Genomic DNA, 16,211 nt, shown 5'->3' on the forward strand with positions numbered 1-16,211 from the left:
TTCATGATATACAGTCAACTGCATACCTTTCATGTAGCTCTTTCCAAATATGTTGTTGCCTAATCATGGGTCCCTGGAGAGGCTTTACTAGTACACAACTGTGTTCTACTTGCCTACATTCCATCCACAATGAAAAGGCTCAGTACACTGCCCCATTGGGCCACACAAATAAATAAAATCATGTATTTTAAATACATACAGTATGCACAGTTTATTATAATTGTACTTTAGTAAATCTGTTAAAATAGAATTAAATAAATAATGAAGATGATATACAGAATGGGAAAAAATATTTGCGATTTATATTTGATAAAGGATGGCTACAACTAAACATCAAAGAAGCAACTTAGTCTGTAAAAGAACTTGAATAAACATTTTTCCAGAGAAGATGTACAACTGCCAATAAGCACAAGAAAACATTACTAGTCATTAGGGAAAAGCAAATAAAAACCACAGGGTACCTGGCTATTGTAAACTATGTGGAAAATTAATAATCATGGGAATGTGGAGAAATGGAATCCTGTTGTTTTCTGGTAAAGATGCAAATTGTGTAACCAACCTGCAAAACAGTATGGCAGCTTTTCAAATATTAACCATAAAATTATCATGTAATCCAGCAAATCCACTTCTAGGCATATACCCAAGAACACTGAACTCAGTGGCTCTCACACACCAGTGTTCATAATAGCATTATTCATGTTAGCTAGAAGGTGAAAATAACCCAAATGTCCCTAGATGGGTGGATGAATAAGCAATATGTTTTATATACATGTAATGTATCATTCAGCTGTGAAAAGGAATGAAGCTCTGATGTATGCAGAACATGAATGAACTTGAAAACATAATGTTAAGTGCTAACCATGCATAGAAAGACAAGTATTAAACAATTCTACTTAAAGGAGATATACAGAATAGGAAATTTCATAAATACATAAACTACAACAGAAACTGGCAGAAGTTCAAGGACAGGAGGGCTGTGGATGCTTTTTTTAATGGTATAGAATCTCTGAAAAAAATGAAAAAAAAATGGGAATGGTTAATACCAAGTATTGTACAGCACTGAGAAAGCAATTATGAACACTGAATAATGCTATCATGAACACTGGACAGAAATTGTACACTTAAAATCATTAAAATAGCGTTTTACTTATGTATATTTTTCAACAAAACTCCCACTATGAATGTTTTAAGTATCAAAACACTATCAATTCAATATCATTTAAGATTATTAAGTATTTTTAACTCCTTTCCTTTATAAACATGGTGATTGACATTTTTCTTTGACTTTTCATTTCTTCCTCACCCCCAGTCTTTTTAGTGATGAATTTTCTTATTCTAAGTAAGCACAAGCTGCCCCAAGACCTAATGGTATTTCATAAAGGAAAATCTGCAAGAATAGATTTCAAAGCAGACCCTTTGAAATTTTAGTTAAGTGCTAACCATGAATAGGTTGATAGGGCACCAGTTTAGAGGGTCACAAACTATTTCAACCTCAGTGTGTACTTAATGGTAATCCCACATTTCTCTGCAGAAACCTGAGCCCCCGCATGCTTGCCCCCAAGACCCATAGTGAAGAGGTTAACACAAGGCAGAGCAGCTGCATGAGCAAGAAGGTGAGATGTGTGACGGAATCCCAGGGCTTGACATGCTTTTTGATGAAGGGTAATGATTACCTCTCACTCCCTTTCACCTGAAGAAAACTTATGTCTTGTGTGCATCTAAAAGTTCTCTAATCTAATCAAAGATGTAAAATAGTTGGACAAGTTGGTTTATAACCAGCCCGATCAGAGCTTAACTGAAGGAACCCTGACATGTGGTACACACCCAGAGCACATTAAGGAAGAGGATATGTGTGAAGTCAGGAGCAACACAGGTACTATTCTCAGACCCGATGACTGTCTATAACCTGTGTGGTACATAGACTTTGGAGTCTATAAGTGCAGAAAGAGAAGTTTCCTAAAGTTGGACAGACTTTATTTTAAGGATGCCACTGTGTCTGTTCAGTCATAGATTATGTCGTGGTTACTCATGATCTTCCTTTTTATAGTCCCCTTACCCTTCCTTACAGATTCTTTAAAGGCAAAGTCCACATGTTAATAAGCTATATTAGGCCTATTTTAGATTCCAGATATCGATTTTTGGCCAAGTCAGAGGAGATGATAATTTGTGGATCATCACAAGTTAAAAATCTGGGTGCCAGACCTTCTTACGCAACTCACTGATCGTATGACCTTGGGAAGGTCCTCTAACATCAAGGCACTTGAGCCTCACTGACGACATGTGCCATGGCCTAAGGAACTGAGGGCATCTTGACACGATTTAATTGCTTTAGAATGCACCAGTGAGTAGACGGGCTGTCACTTTTTCATTGCAATGACACAGATTGCTTGGGTTAGTCAAATTTTTATCACTGTCATCCAAATACCTGACAAGAACAACTTCAGGAGGAAGAGTTTTGGAGGGATCATGGTTAAAGGGTTCAATTCTTGGTCAACTGACTCTATTGCTATGGACCCAAGGTGAGGGGACTAACAGATAAAAACTTCTCGTCTCATGGCAGCCAAGAAGGAGAGAGAGAGGAAAAAAAAGGGTGGGGGATAGAAAATAAAGAACAAGCAGCCAAGGACAAAATACAACTCTAAGGATGCCCTCAGTGACCAGTGACCTATTTCCTTTGGCCACATTTGACCTGCCTATAGTTACCCCAGCAATTCATTCAAATTATTATTCCATCAAATGGATCAATTCATTGATTAGGTTTCTGCTCTCATAATCTAATGATTTCACTTTGGACCTTCCTGAATTAACACATGAGTTTTTCGGGTGACACCTCATATCCAAATCACAGTATTACTATTAGATGGGGATGGAGTTGTAGCTCAGAGGTGCAGCGCTAGCCTAGCATGTATGAGGCACTGCAGCTATTTTCAGTGCAGCATATAAACAAAGGTTCATCAACAACTAAAATTTTTTTAAAAAAATATTACTATTAGAAATAATTATGTTATAGGTCGTCTTCCTCATCGCGGAAGCCCACTTAGAAATAGACCCTGATGCTAAGCAGGTTTTGGCAAGTTATGTGCTTCTAATTTGTGGATCTCTCTCCCTCCAGCCCCCTTTCTCATATATATATGAGAAATATATATTGCAGCAGAGTTGACCTAATCCTTCTTGTGTTCACTTAACAGGCATACACTGGGCAGTTGCTAGATGTGAAAAATTGCTATGGTGTGTACACAGATTAGTTAAATTCACAAACAACATTAATTTGTAAAAGTGCTGTATAACTCCCAACCCATTATCTAGGAGAAAATTCAGGCATATATAGAGAAAACTCAAGCAGGCCAATGATCATGAGTGACTTAAAGGATTTTTCAGGAGTTCATGGAACATGAAGAAGGAGAGATTGCTTTTCAGTGTCCTTAGAAGTGATTTTCTAAAGTCACTATATAAATGTCGTGAGAGTACTATCAAATATGGACTAAGGTAAGCTCACATAGTTATATCCTGTAGTTATATACAGTAAACAATTGTGTAGTGCATGATATTTCTTATATAGGAGTTTCTACTTTTATATCACCATTTACCTCACTAAGTGAAACATGGAAGCAGCTCTTGGTACAATAGCAGCCAGATTCATGGCATAACTATCAACAATGAGAGTGTGTGGCTTTTCCTCCTTTAATGGGCTTCTCTTGATGCCTCAGAGAAGACCGAAGAGCTCTGCATCCCTCCCTCATTCTCAATGCTGAGATGCCTAGCAATTCCAGAGCAGGGTAGAAGAGCTGGAAGATTTTTTAAAAAGAACAACTCACTAACACAGAAATGTTAATTTAAAATAAAGTAATGATCTTCCAAATTTACAACTACACCCAATATTTAGGAATAAAAGACAATAAAAATAATCCAATATATTTTATCTTACCTGGGGCATTTAAGTAGAGTAAAATCTAACATGAGATAATATAAGCTATCATGATAGATTTAAATATCAAAATTGACTTCATTTTCAGTCCTATTCAAATTAGTTTTAGTTTAGTTATACCTGAAGGCAAACCTACACAGAAACCACCATTGTGGTTCAGTTAACTCTCGCTTCACAAGAATCCATCTCAAAACATAGTGACTTCAAACACTACTATTTTAATGCTTGAGATTCTCTGGTTTGATTGTGGTTTATTCAGCTAGTCTTGCCATTCAAGGAGCTACATTTAGCTGATGAATTGACTTAACCAAGAATGTTTAAAATGGTTTCCCCCACATATCTGGGTACTGGAAGGTGGATGCCTGTGCTTCCTGTGCTCACTCTTCCTCCACTAGGCTAGACTGGGCTTCAATGGATGATAGGTGTATTCTGAGAGAGCAAGCCCAATGTGTACACTCTTTTTTAGCCTCTCTTACATTACACTCTATGATGGACCATTGACCAAATCAAATCATGGGGCCAAATTGGAAATCATTGTCAGGAAACCACCTAAAGGTGTATTTACTGGAGAGTGTAATTCGTTGGGATGTCATCATTGTATAGCCCACCACAATCCCCTTATATGTGCCAGATACCCCCAGGAGGATGAGGGTCATGACATGCTTCCTTCTTGTTTTCAGTAGTGAGCTGTCATTCATATTGCCAGGATCCTTTTCTTCTTCTGCAGAGAATTCTAAATCTAGAGAAATCAAAATACAGTTAAAGGCATTTTTTAAGGGGGTTGAAACACCAACAGCATATCAAACCATAACCTTAATGTTCTACCTCTGTTTACTTTGGAAACTTCAGTAGCTTCTTTTTTTTTTTTTGTTCAAAACATAAAGCTCTTGACATATCATATTTCATACATTAGATTCAAGTTGGTTATGAACTCCCAATTTTACCCCAAATACAGATTGCAGAATCACATCGGTTACACATCCACATTTTTACATAATGCCCTATTAGTAACTCTTGTATTCTGCCAGTAGCTTCTTCTTTAATGTGGTCTTTGTGAGCCATTTTCTTTACTTTTGATTCAGGAGCTAGGAAGTCTCCGTCTTCAGAACTACTTCTCTTCTTCGTTCCTATTCTGACTCCAGGTAAGCTGGAGACTTCTCTTTCCTGTTTTTTCCTCTTTGTTGCAGGTTGTATTTGGAGTTCAGGAATTTCTGCTTCAGAGTCCTTGGACACGAATCCTTGATCTTTCATTTACACACGGTTATATTGCCTACGTCTGTATTTAACTCTTTGATCTGGACATTGTCTTCCTTCTTTTTTTTTTTGGTGTTGTGGATCTTTACTTTATTCATTTATTTATATGTTGTGCTGAGAATTGAACCCAGGGCCTCACACATGCGAGGCAACTGTTCTACCACTGAGCCACAACCGCAGCCCTTGTCTTTTTTCTTCATTCAAACTTTCTTCTTTTTGTTTTCTTCTAAACAAGTAATCATTAATTTTAGTTTAGTTACACCTATTTCAATATTTAACAAATATCAGCTACTCTGGTTGAAATAGGCTTGTTTTTCACTGTTTTGGCAAGTTTTCTTGATGCTGCTTTGGGTAGATTGTTGAGAAACTGAAATGATTGCAAAAAAAATTCTCCTACTTGGGACTCTTGTTACACCTTTCGATTTATTTTCCCCTTGGTATCTGGATGTACCTCAATAATTTTTGCTGCTTGTCCTTTTGTTTTGCATTCCACAAGGTCCAATAACTTTGCATCTCCAGTAGATTTATAATGTGGGATACTTACATAAACCATATTGCCACATTTCCCAAGTACTCTATCAATCCAGCTGTGACTAGCTGTTTGGGAAGTAAGTCTTGTAATAAATTAGAAGTAGCTCTTGTATGTAAGGTTTTAATAGCTATAGCCTAAGATTTTCATAATTTCTATACCTTACCTAGAATGTCAACAATTTTAACATTTAATATAAAAAAGAAAAGAAAAAGAAAAAACAATATAATAAATAGATCTCTAGACAGGCTAACAAGCCAAACGTAGCAACCCATCTAGGGCCAACAAAATTGGGCTTGAAGAGGTAACGCCCATAATGTTTTCAAAGCTATAAGGAAAGTGAAAGTACAAAAGTCCCGCTCTCTCTTTGTTTACAGAGGAGCGTCCCGCTATTTGCTTGCGGATTCCCACTTACCTGGGAACTTACCGGTGCACCACCCTGACTTCTGAAAGTTCTGGATCCTGGGTTCGAGGAATATTCTTCCCCGTACGGGCCACCAAGTGTCGCGACCCCTCGCCGGCAAGGGAAAACACGACACAGGATTCTTCTTTCAGCAGTTTATTCAGGCCTTGATTCAAGTATCATCTTCTAGCGACCCCCCGCCGAGCGCCCAAGCATAGCCTAATAAAGCCTCCCGCATACCAATCTTAAGCCGCCACGTGGATCTTTCTCATAGGGTGGTCAGGGATTGCACGCCAACTTTCCATAAAAGGAGTTGTTTACCACAGGCCACAGTGGAAGCCGGCGCCATCTTCTAATGGCGGCCACGATCTATAACAATGGCTTACCACAAGTGCATGAGAAAATTTGCTGCCAGCAAAATAAATCCTGTAGATGAAGATAGTAAAATAAATTTGAAAAATTTTATTTAAAATTGATATAACTAAATAAGCATAAAAGCAATTTTAGTTCTACGCCGAGTTGATACAAGGCAAGAACATATCATATGGAAAAGTTGGAATTTCAAAGAGAGGAGATCCTGAAAGTAATAATCCCTGAGAAATAAAAATTCCAGAGAAAAAAAAGAATTTCCAAAAGCTATGAAATTAATGAAGCTCAAGCAGAGATCTACAAGGAAGTGGGTAATGTCTAGGTTCTGAGGAGAAAGTATATGGAATGGACAAAAGGCTCCTCTGACAGGGTGAGTAGGTGGAGTTGAAAGGAAAGATCTAGAAGGCACAGGAGGGTAGAGGACAGGCTTGGCCAGGGGGTGGAGCAGGGGTGTGGTGCTGCCTCTTCTTCTTGCTACTCCCCTGCTGTCAGGATCCCTTTGTGATGAGAGGGCACAGCCCTGTGTGACACAGGCCAGGGTACGACTCCCCATTGCTGAAGTGAACTCTCAGGACTCATTTGTCCAACAGGACAGTGTGATTCAGAAGATGGAGAATCTTCTTTTTCCTTTGAATAGCGTTAGTGCCGCATGGCTGAACACCAGCTTCACCACCTGGGCGATAGACATGATCCTTGCCTGAGTGTGTGGACTGGGGCTCTTTTTTTTCTTAATGCCTTTCCTCCAGGGTAATCCATCCTTCCCACCACCAAGGAAAAAGGAAAAACTCAGGAAGGTAAGAAACCCTCACACCAGACTCAACAAAAACTAGGTTCTGTTTTGTCTATTCTTTTTTCCATTTTTCCAAAACAAGTAGAAGCACTTCAAAAAAGATAAATCTCAGGACAGAAGAGAGCATCATTCTGGGACAGGAGGGGAAAGCAGGGGAAGAGTGTCCACTAGATGTAAGCAAAAATAACCAACATGGTTTTAGCACCGTAATGAAAATACAAATAACCAGGATGGAAGCAGACCTCCAGTGAATCAGCAAGCTGCCCTGTATGCTGAAGCACAGTCAATCCATCAGGCACTGGAAGGGCTCATTTTCTAGGTATAAAAATGACCCACAGTTAGAGAAGGAGTCTGAGTTCTATAGTTTCCAAGGAGAGTGAATTGATCATTGGAAACTGCAAATGACCCTTCAGACAGTCAGGGAACTAGTTGTGCAGGTAAAAATTTTAACTCAGGAAGGCAGGTATAAAAAGTTTGAAACCCTTTGTCACTGTTAGAGATAGGAGTTCATATCCTTCCCATTGCTGTTGGTTTTCCTGTGGGATCCCTTGATTCCCACAGCAGCTATTTACTGTGCCTCCTTTCAGAACTCATTTGCAATGGTGGAAGGTTAAAGTCCAGAGCCCAGGCTTTCCTCTGTGTTGGGCTGAGGTGAGGGCTGTGCTGAGCCCTGAGGCCTCCATCACCCACTGGAGAAACCTCTCCTCAGGTAGCAGAACCCTGTGTCGCAGCTGAGACGAGCTTCTGTAAATGAGTCTGTTCCTGAGCCAAGGATCAGTGACTGCACCAGGACATGCATGGTGTAGTTCATGTAGAAAAATCTCCTTTTGTTTTTTCCAAAGAAGAAAAATAAAGTATTTTGCCACTTTAAAAATGTTCTCTGAACCAAGAGAACTAGTTAACTGTAGAACGTGATGCTGTTCAGAAAAACGGAATGTCTGCAGCTGACCTAGCAGAGCGGAGGGAGAACTGGGCCACAGCCTCTTTTTCTTTCTTGTTGGTTAGCACCCAAAGGTGAAGAAGAAAAGGAAGAAGAGCGACATTCTGAAAGGTAAGGCCCTGCCCTCCCACTCCAGAGTGACTTGCTGCCACCTGTCCTGAAGAGACCAGAGCCAGGTCCCAGAGGGAGTCAGGTGCAAAGATCTGAGAGGGGGGATCCTGGGAAGGAAAGCATCTCACCAGAGACACTCCTTAGGCCTGCATTGTGGCGGGCCGGGGTGGTGATGTCCAGTAGTGAGGTGTGGGCACGACTGGAGCCTTGCTGTCTGAGATCCTGCCAGTGAGGAGGATCCATCAGGGCCCAGTTCTGTTTCCCCAGGGGTGAAGACTGAACAGTCAAGAAATGCAGAGGCAGACATAGGGAGCAAGTTTTCTTAAAGGATAGAATAGAGTCAGACTTCTCCATAGAAAAGGGGTCCCAGAGCTGGGTATCCAAAGTGGAGGTGTCCTGTCCCTTTGTACCTTTTAGAATTCCTCTGCCCTCATGCCCTCCTTCTCCCCTTATCTTGCCTCTCCTCTCCCATTCTGCATACATGACCCAGAGGTGGGCCCCATGGTGGAGTGATCCAGGCAGGAAGGCAGCAGCCCAGGAGGCATCAATCAACAACTCCTAGAGCTCCCTGCAGGGAGGAGCAATTCCAGGGCAGTTACCTTAGCGATAGGTGGGAGGAACACTGGAAGGAACATGGGAGGAGGAGGGGGAAAGAGCATTAGGTCTCCTTTACTTTCCACCAGACCCATCTCCTAATTGGACCAGTCATTATCATCTACCCTGACTTCCTTTGGTTCCCCTGCTTCATCTGGACAAGGAGGGGGACTTCCTGGTCAAAGTGTGGACAAGCTCTTCTTCCCTAAGAGACATTCCTCTTTGAAATTGTCCGATCCTTCTCTCAGTACTGTGGTTGTTAGTACCACGGAGCCTAGTGGAGGTAGAAGTAGATGACAAAATGCTGCTCCTCCGTGTGCCTTGCGATTCATGTCACTTGTCATGTGGCCTTGAACACTGGTGGTGGCGACCAGAGTCTACTCTCTTTGTCTGCCCCCTGTGGATAGTCCACACACCCTTCCTTTTCCACAATAACCAGGTCTTCATTTTCAGATTATAGTGATTTCTGGAAAAAAGTGGAAGAGACTAAAGATCTGCTTTTACTTCTACAAAGGTGAGTCCTTTCCACCTCTTCCTGAGCCCTTCCTCCTGCTGCCTGTGACAATCCAGCAACACAAATCTCTCATGGGGGAGCAAGGAGCCTCAGGTGGGGCAAGATGTGACTAAAGCTCTGGGGTATGGGACAGCAAGGGCTTGGTAATATCAGCGAGTGGAACAGTGAGGAGCCATGGACCACAGTGTTTACCCCTGTTCCACCTTCCCTACCTCCTGGGCCCATCTGCTCCTGACTGCAGCCTGGGCCTCTATCTCTTGCAGCCACCTACAGAAGCTCCAGGATGACAGCACCTTTCACCAGCCCTTAAGAAGAGATGACCCAGATGAGATGTGCAAACCAGGGTCAGCCTGAGCCCACCAGTCATGTACACTGCCTGTGCAGGAGGCTTTGGCCACTGCCTTCCTCCTTTTGGCTTCCCTGACTCCTTTGAGCAAGCGTCCTCTGCTCCTGGCCTCTGCTCCCTCAGCAGACCTAATGACTTCCTCAGATACTGTTGAGACTCACTCATCCCTGAGTGCCTCTCAGTCTCCAGAGTCTGTGATTCCTCTAGAAGGACGTGCACCTCAGCCACGTGGACTTTCCTCTCCCCCATCTCGTCCTCCTGATCCCATGGCCCATCATATATCTCTGCCAGGCCCCAGCCTGATTCCTCCTCAGTGTGACTCAATGACACTCTCACTGGGAACCAGTCCACAGAGCGCCTCTCCACCCAACAACTATTGGCTGTCTTCTCCTGTGCCAATGTCATCTGCTGTTCTACTGCCATCCCCCGGCCTATCGCCTTCTCCTGACCCATCGCCCTCTCCTGGCCCATCATCACCTCCTGTCCCATTGCCATTTCCTATCCGATCGCCATCTTCTGTCTCATCAACTTCTCTTGGCACTTTGCATTCTCCAGTCAAATTGCCACCTCCTGTCCCAGCAGTCTCAGGCCATGTTCTCTCCACCTGTCCCATCTCATCCCTCTCCTCGTGGCAGATGGCCGCCAGAGTCTGTGGCTTCTCCTGCTCCCCACACAGTGAATCCAAGAGAGATCATGCTCCCCACCCACCAGAGGACTCACTCTGGGCAAACGGCCCACTCTCGCAGGTAGAGGCTGAGGGGAAATCTTTCATTAACCCTGGTGTCCAGAAACTGCTGGAGATACTGATCAGCAAGGGAGCAGAAATGAAGACAAAAGATGAACAGTCCACTCCCTGAATTCTCTGGGAAGCACAGTACAGTCCCTGGGCAGGGAGCAGGACACCACCATCCCACAACCCTTCTGGAACACAAAAGGCAAGCCAAAGAAGCTTTCTGTTCCTCAGCAGCTCTTTTACACCAAGGTCCTGGGGGACCATTTACAGCAGAAATGCATCCAGCTCTTTTGGGGCCTCCCCATTCTGCACAGCGAGTCCCTGGTGGCTACTGTCAGCATGTCTGAGCCCTCAGCAGACTTTTCCTCCATTGCATTCAATGAAGTGCCTAATTACTTTCCAGGGAAGGTGCAGGCTGCACCTGGGCCACTCTTTGCCTCCCAGTTGCTCCACCCACTTGTCCAACTCCAGCCTGGGACTCCAACCTTGTCCTGGTCCCAGTCCCCACCGCTGGCTCAGATCCACCATCAGGACCATCTCCCATCATCTCTCCCAAGCCTGCCATGCCATCTTCCTCTGAATACTGCCTGTGGATTTCCATGCCCCACAAGCCAAGAGGGGACCCAGTTACTTTCCCCTTCTCTTCAACACCTTAAATATGAACACTTGAGGAAACAACTAGAAATTGGAGAAGCTTTACCTCATTCGTTCCAAAAGTCTCAGAACATCTTTAGCCATCTCACTTCAGAGAACAGGGCCTCCTGTGACCACAAGCCCCCAGGGGATTTCCCGAGCCTTGATCTTCAAGAGAAACTGGATCAACACCTTCAGAAGAGGTTCATGCTACATCAGTATGGACTACCACCCAATATGGACCCATTTCTGAATCTGACGGAGTCCTGGGATAACATCCCAAGGATAGATCAGGCAAAGGACAGTTGTGAGTCTTCATGGAACTCAGTGATTCCAGACAACAGGAGCCCTGCTGTACAGAGGGCTGGTTCTGAGAGGCCAGAGATAATACAAGAGGGCACGATTCCTGTGGGTGTTTGTAATTCCAGGCTTGGCACATACCATGTCTCTGTCCTACCTGGAAGTTCAAACACCCAGAAGGAAACTTGGGGTGGACCAACCTTAAAAGGTGGGGAAGCCTTCAGGAACACCTCCCAGGTGCTCTCCCTCCTTGATGCTAGCATTCGGCAGGAACTGGAGGCACATGTTACAAGTCTAAGAGTGAGGCACAGGTGGGGCCTACCCCTCAGGGTCCTCAAGCATATTAATATCTTGAAGATGAGGAACTCTGAGGCTTCACCACCTCCACAGCCTGCCCTTCCCTCTTCAGCCTCCTATGACTCCAGGGCTAACCCCATTGCCCATGATGCCAAGGTCCTGAGAAAACCCACTCAGAAAGGTCCAGGACTGAAGGAGGTAGCACAAACTCCAGTTCCCACCCAGAGGAGTCCTCTCTCTGGCCCCTCTTTTGAGTCCCTGAGCAGAATTCCATCTGGTGACAACGGTGGGCTCCCAGATGCTCCTTCAACTGCACATGAAAGCAGCCTGCCCTCTCAGCCCCACACTTACATTCTCATGGGCAGAACCTGGAACAATGGTACTGTCCTGGGATCTGCAAGAGACAGTCTGGAACCAAGTCCAAGCCTAGAAATGGGCAGACAGGAATCCCTGGGGAGTGGAAGTATGAGCTCACAAGTCTCATGCCACAGCCTGCCATCACTTCAGGTAGGGTCCGAAGTTATAAAGACTGAAGAAGTCAGAGAGCTGGAGGATGATGAGGAGGAGTCTTCTAAATGGGGAATCACCAAGGAAACCAGGAAGACTTCAAACTTCCCTAATGTTCATATTAATTCCCTAGGGAGTTTAGAATCTCAGGGGACCAGTGAAGGACCCCCCTCTTCTATAAGTTCTATTTCCCAGGGCCAAGAATACTCATGCCTGAAAGCACAGACTGAGCCAAAGAACCAGCCTCAAGAACTGGCTACAGGTGTCAACCTGCAAGACTGTGCCACTGACAAGTTTCATCAGGACTGTGCCCCTGAGGTGCTCCTGGCTGAAGACATCCTAGCTTCCCAGGAGAGACAGTCCAACACTCTAAACATGTCCAGTAGGAGTGCATCAACTTCTCAGTGTGGACTCAGTGAAGACAGCATCCAGGACCTGCAGGGACCCAAGATCCCTGAGCACCAGGATCCAGGGAAGAGCAGGAGAAATACGTTTAGGCCAACTGCCAAGAGGGCGGACAGCGTGAGGCCCAGGTCAGGAACACAGGGAGAAAGGCTTTCAGAAGGGAGGCCCTCCTGTGCTGGGGAAATGGGCCCCTCTGTCCCAGTTATGGAGGTAGGGGACACTGTGGGGGACAAGTCTTCCCAGGCTCCTTCAAAGGGAAACTTTGGAGACAGAATAAAGAACTTTCTGCAAAATATCTTCCCCAGTAAAGCCAAAGAGCAGGCAAACTCTCTACCCCAAATCATGATCCCATCAACTACTACCCAAAGCCAAGGGTCAGTCACAAGCCAAGTGCTTATAGACAATGCAGTGTCAGAAGCCCAGGCATTCATGACTACTTTTGGATGGATCACAGATCAGAAAATGATGTTTCATGATGAACATTCGGCCTCAAAGAAAAACACACTTAAAGAGGAACAGCAGGCCTCTATGGGTAGACAATCCCATTATTCTAGCTGTTCCTCCTCCCTGGAACAAAGAAGAGGGATGGGAGCTATGGCTCATGGTCACCAGGCCAGCCTCAGGGTCAGCCATCCTCTGAACAGGTGGATCAGAAACCCGGACAACAATCCGGCCTTGCTGCTTAAGAAGTCTGCACCTCTGCCCAGCCCCTGCCAGCAGAGGTCCAGGGTGGCAGGTATCTCAGGCCACAGTGTCCACTGTCCAAGGCACTGTGCTCTTCAGAGACATTTGCTGTCTCATCAGCATCAACATGCTTCCCACTCCTGTCCTGCTGGGAAGAAGTTTTTCCCACAATTCAGACCACACTGAGAGAAACTGTCCTCATGTGAGCCCAGCCTTTGTTTGATAATGGCTTATTTCTAATGAGGTGATGATGGCTTAATAACACTGTTTTCTTAAACCAGAGAGCCTTTTGTCTGTGTTTTGCTTGGTCACAGGGAAGGGGAGGTCATGTGTGCTCTTTATTAGACTGGATTCTAGAAGAGACTGGACATGCAGGAAGGTGACAGTGGCATTGAGTACCCACCCTTATGTCAGATCCCCTCATATACCCTAGGAATTCATGACTTGATCATTACAGAAAAAACAGAATGCCTTTGGGACTCGTCAAGATGGGGCAACCCCACAATGACCCCACCCTAAAGTCTAACAGAGCCTTTTCTCTATTCTGAAATTTGTGTGGCTGTAGAGATTGGGGTACAGGTTTACCATGGAACCTAGTAGGTTCCCATGTTCAATAAAGTTGGGGAGGGGGTAGTATCCAGGCCCTGAGTTCAGAGGTGGCTGGAGAGTCCTGCCTAGTGGATACCTTGGCGGGATCAGAGGACACCTGTCCTGAGAATCCCTGCCTTATGGAGCCTAACATGGAGATGGGCCTTGCCAGCTCCTTTTAGCTTAAGGTTCATGCTGTAGCCATGTCACCTGCTTTTGCCCTGTCTTCCTCACTTTCTAGAGCAGTGTCCAGAATAAAAATTGTAGATTGGTGTGTGTCTGGGTGGGAACTGTAAGTTGGCTGCTCAGGGCTGTTTCACTTGCAGCTCGCCACCTCTCAATCTGCCTTATACGCGACACAAATATGCATGCACTAACCATCTGACAGTGGGGCACAGAGGACAGAAAATGGGATGTGAATTAAAATGGAGCCAAATAAAGAGGCAGAGTAACATGGGGATACCACAGATGATGTGTTTAGCCCGCAACCAGCACTGGCTTCATGAATGAAGGTTCGAAACGTCAGAAACCTCTAGGGAGTTTTGAATTAAAGAGACAGACTCTAATTACCTTTAAACAGGCTCCAGCATGGCTCCTCCTAGCTCCAGCCTCCAGCCACCTATTATGGTAGCAAGGTTTACTGAAGAGGCTAGCGAGAGAGAGAGAGAGAGAGAGAGAGAGAGAGAGAGAGAGAGAGAGAACATGCCTGGGAGTGGACTTTTATTGGGGAACAAAAAATTCTGGGGAAAATCCCATCCAATGAAGATTAAGGGGGGCAGTGTCCCAAGGTCAGGGGAGATGACTGGGTCTTTGGGGTAGTGGCCAGATATGCCTCCACACGGACAAGCCCTGAGAAGGGTGGGGAAAGCTCTGGACAAAAGAGCGCCCAAGCGTCTCTCATCCAACCAGGGAGGTGACTCAAATCACGTGCGAGGATGGCCTCCCACAGATGTGGTGGATGGCACAGGCATGGTGGATGGTGCCGACCTCAGGGAGGAGACATTATGGACTCATCCTGGCCCCACACAGACCACAAACCTGGAGAAGCCTCTTGAACAATGACACAGGCAAGAGAGGAAGCAAACCTTTTGGTAGAGAAAATTCATTTCCTGGCATCATACTGAATAGGGCCTCATGTCTTTGTCTCTTTAATTACAGAAGGGATGAGTTATCAACTGGAGTAGTCAAGAGTAGGGAACTCTAGCTGTGACTCCCAGTTTAGGGACCTTTAGACAAACACATGGCCCTAGCACTTCTGCAGTGGAAAGGTGGGGACCTAAAAGGCCAAAGGGGTAGCTTGGGGTCACGACGCAAGATTCTCTAGGCTTCCAGGACTTGTTGTCCAGACTAAAGAAGAAGAGGTGGTTTGGTCAAAACTTGTCGTATTAGGGCAGTGACTGTCTAAAAGGTAGGGGTAAGCTGGGTCTGGGGGTAGTACCCAGCAGACTTCTCTGACCGCACTCTGCTTCCAATAAAAGCTTCTTCCCAGGGCCTGTCTACATGGGAAAGCAGGTAGACCCCACAGGGGGTGAGGAAAAGGCATGTCTGCAGAGTGTTGGATGCTGTGGCCCACCTGGGGAAGGCAGCAGCACCACTCCAACGCCCTCTGGCATTTTTGTTCCCTGATGGAGAGGCCTATACCACAAAGTGCCACCAAGGCAGATGACACAGGCATGAACCTCCTCTAATGTCTAAAGATATTCCATATGTAAAGCCAGGCAGTCCCTCCCAAGTGCAAAAACAGGCCCTATAGTGCCGCAGTCTGGCTGGGCAAAATAACCGGGAGGTGACAAGCAACTTGAAGGTTGAAGCGGGAACTGCTTTATTGCTGAGAAACTTAGCGGGAACTGAGTGGGAACTCAAGGTAGCGGGCACCCAAGGTAGCAGGAGCCGCCTTATTGCGGAACAGCGGGGGTATATATACCTTACTGATTACACACAGCTTGTCTCAATTAACATCATCTAGATACAGCAGTCAGCCAATAAGAAATCCCCATCATCTTAATGACTCGGTGGCGTGGCCTCACAAACCACTCCTCCTGGCAAACTGCCAGGCACCATCTTGACTTGATTTGTGGTCCCCAACACTATAGGCCAACTCTGAGCCAGGTCCTGTGCCTTTTTTGATCATAGCAGACCCCAGGGTGGGCCTACCATCAAGAACAGACCCAGGCACAGAATGAGCTAGAACAGAGTCAGGACCTTGAATCTGGCCCTGCTGGGCCCTCTCAGAGTCCAGAGAGGTAGGTTCTCTGGGCAGCGGAGCTGGACGTGGACCTCAGGGATCCT

General features: G+C 45.2%; 1 protein-coding gene across 1 annotated transcript; it reads left to right on the forward strand.

Moving 5' to 3' along the window:
* Positions 1-7,088: 7,088 nt before the first annotated feature.
* On the forward strand, positions 7,089-13,616 carry LOC124088781 (spermatogenesis-associated protein 31-like). The gene is given in 6 exon segments (XM_046438545.1): positions 7,089-7,175; positions 8,276-8,321; positions 9,369-9,429; positions 9,693-9,773; positions 9,864-10,635; positions 10,638-13,616. Coding segments are annotated over 6 exon segments (3,930 nt in total). The 3' UTR covers positions 13,521-13,616.
* The last annotated feature ends 2,595 nt before the right edge of the window (positions 13,617-16,211 follow it).

Source organism: Marmota monax, unplaced genomic scaffold, assembly GCF_021218885.2.
Source record: "Marmota monax isolate L192 unplaced genomic scaffold, Marmota_monax_Labrador192_F-V1.1 WCK01_AAM20220418_F8-fsc00232, whole genome shotgun sequence".
NCBI lineage: Eukaryota > Metazoa > Chordata > Mammalia > Rodentia > Sciuridae > Marmota > Marmota monax.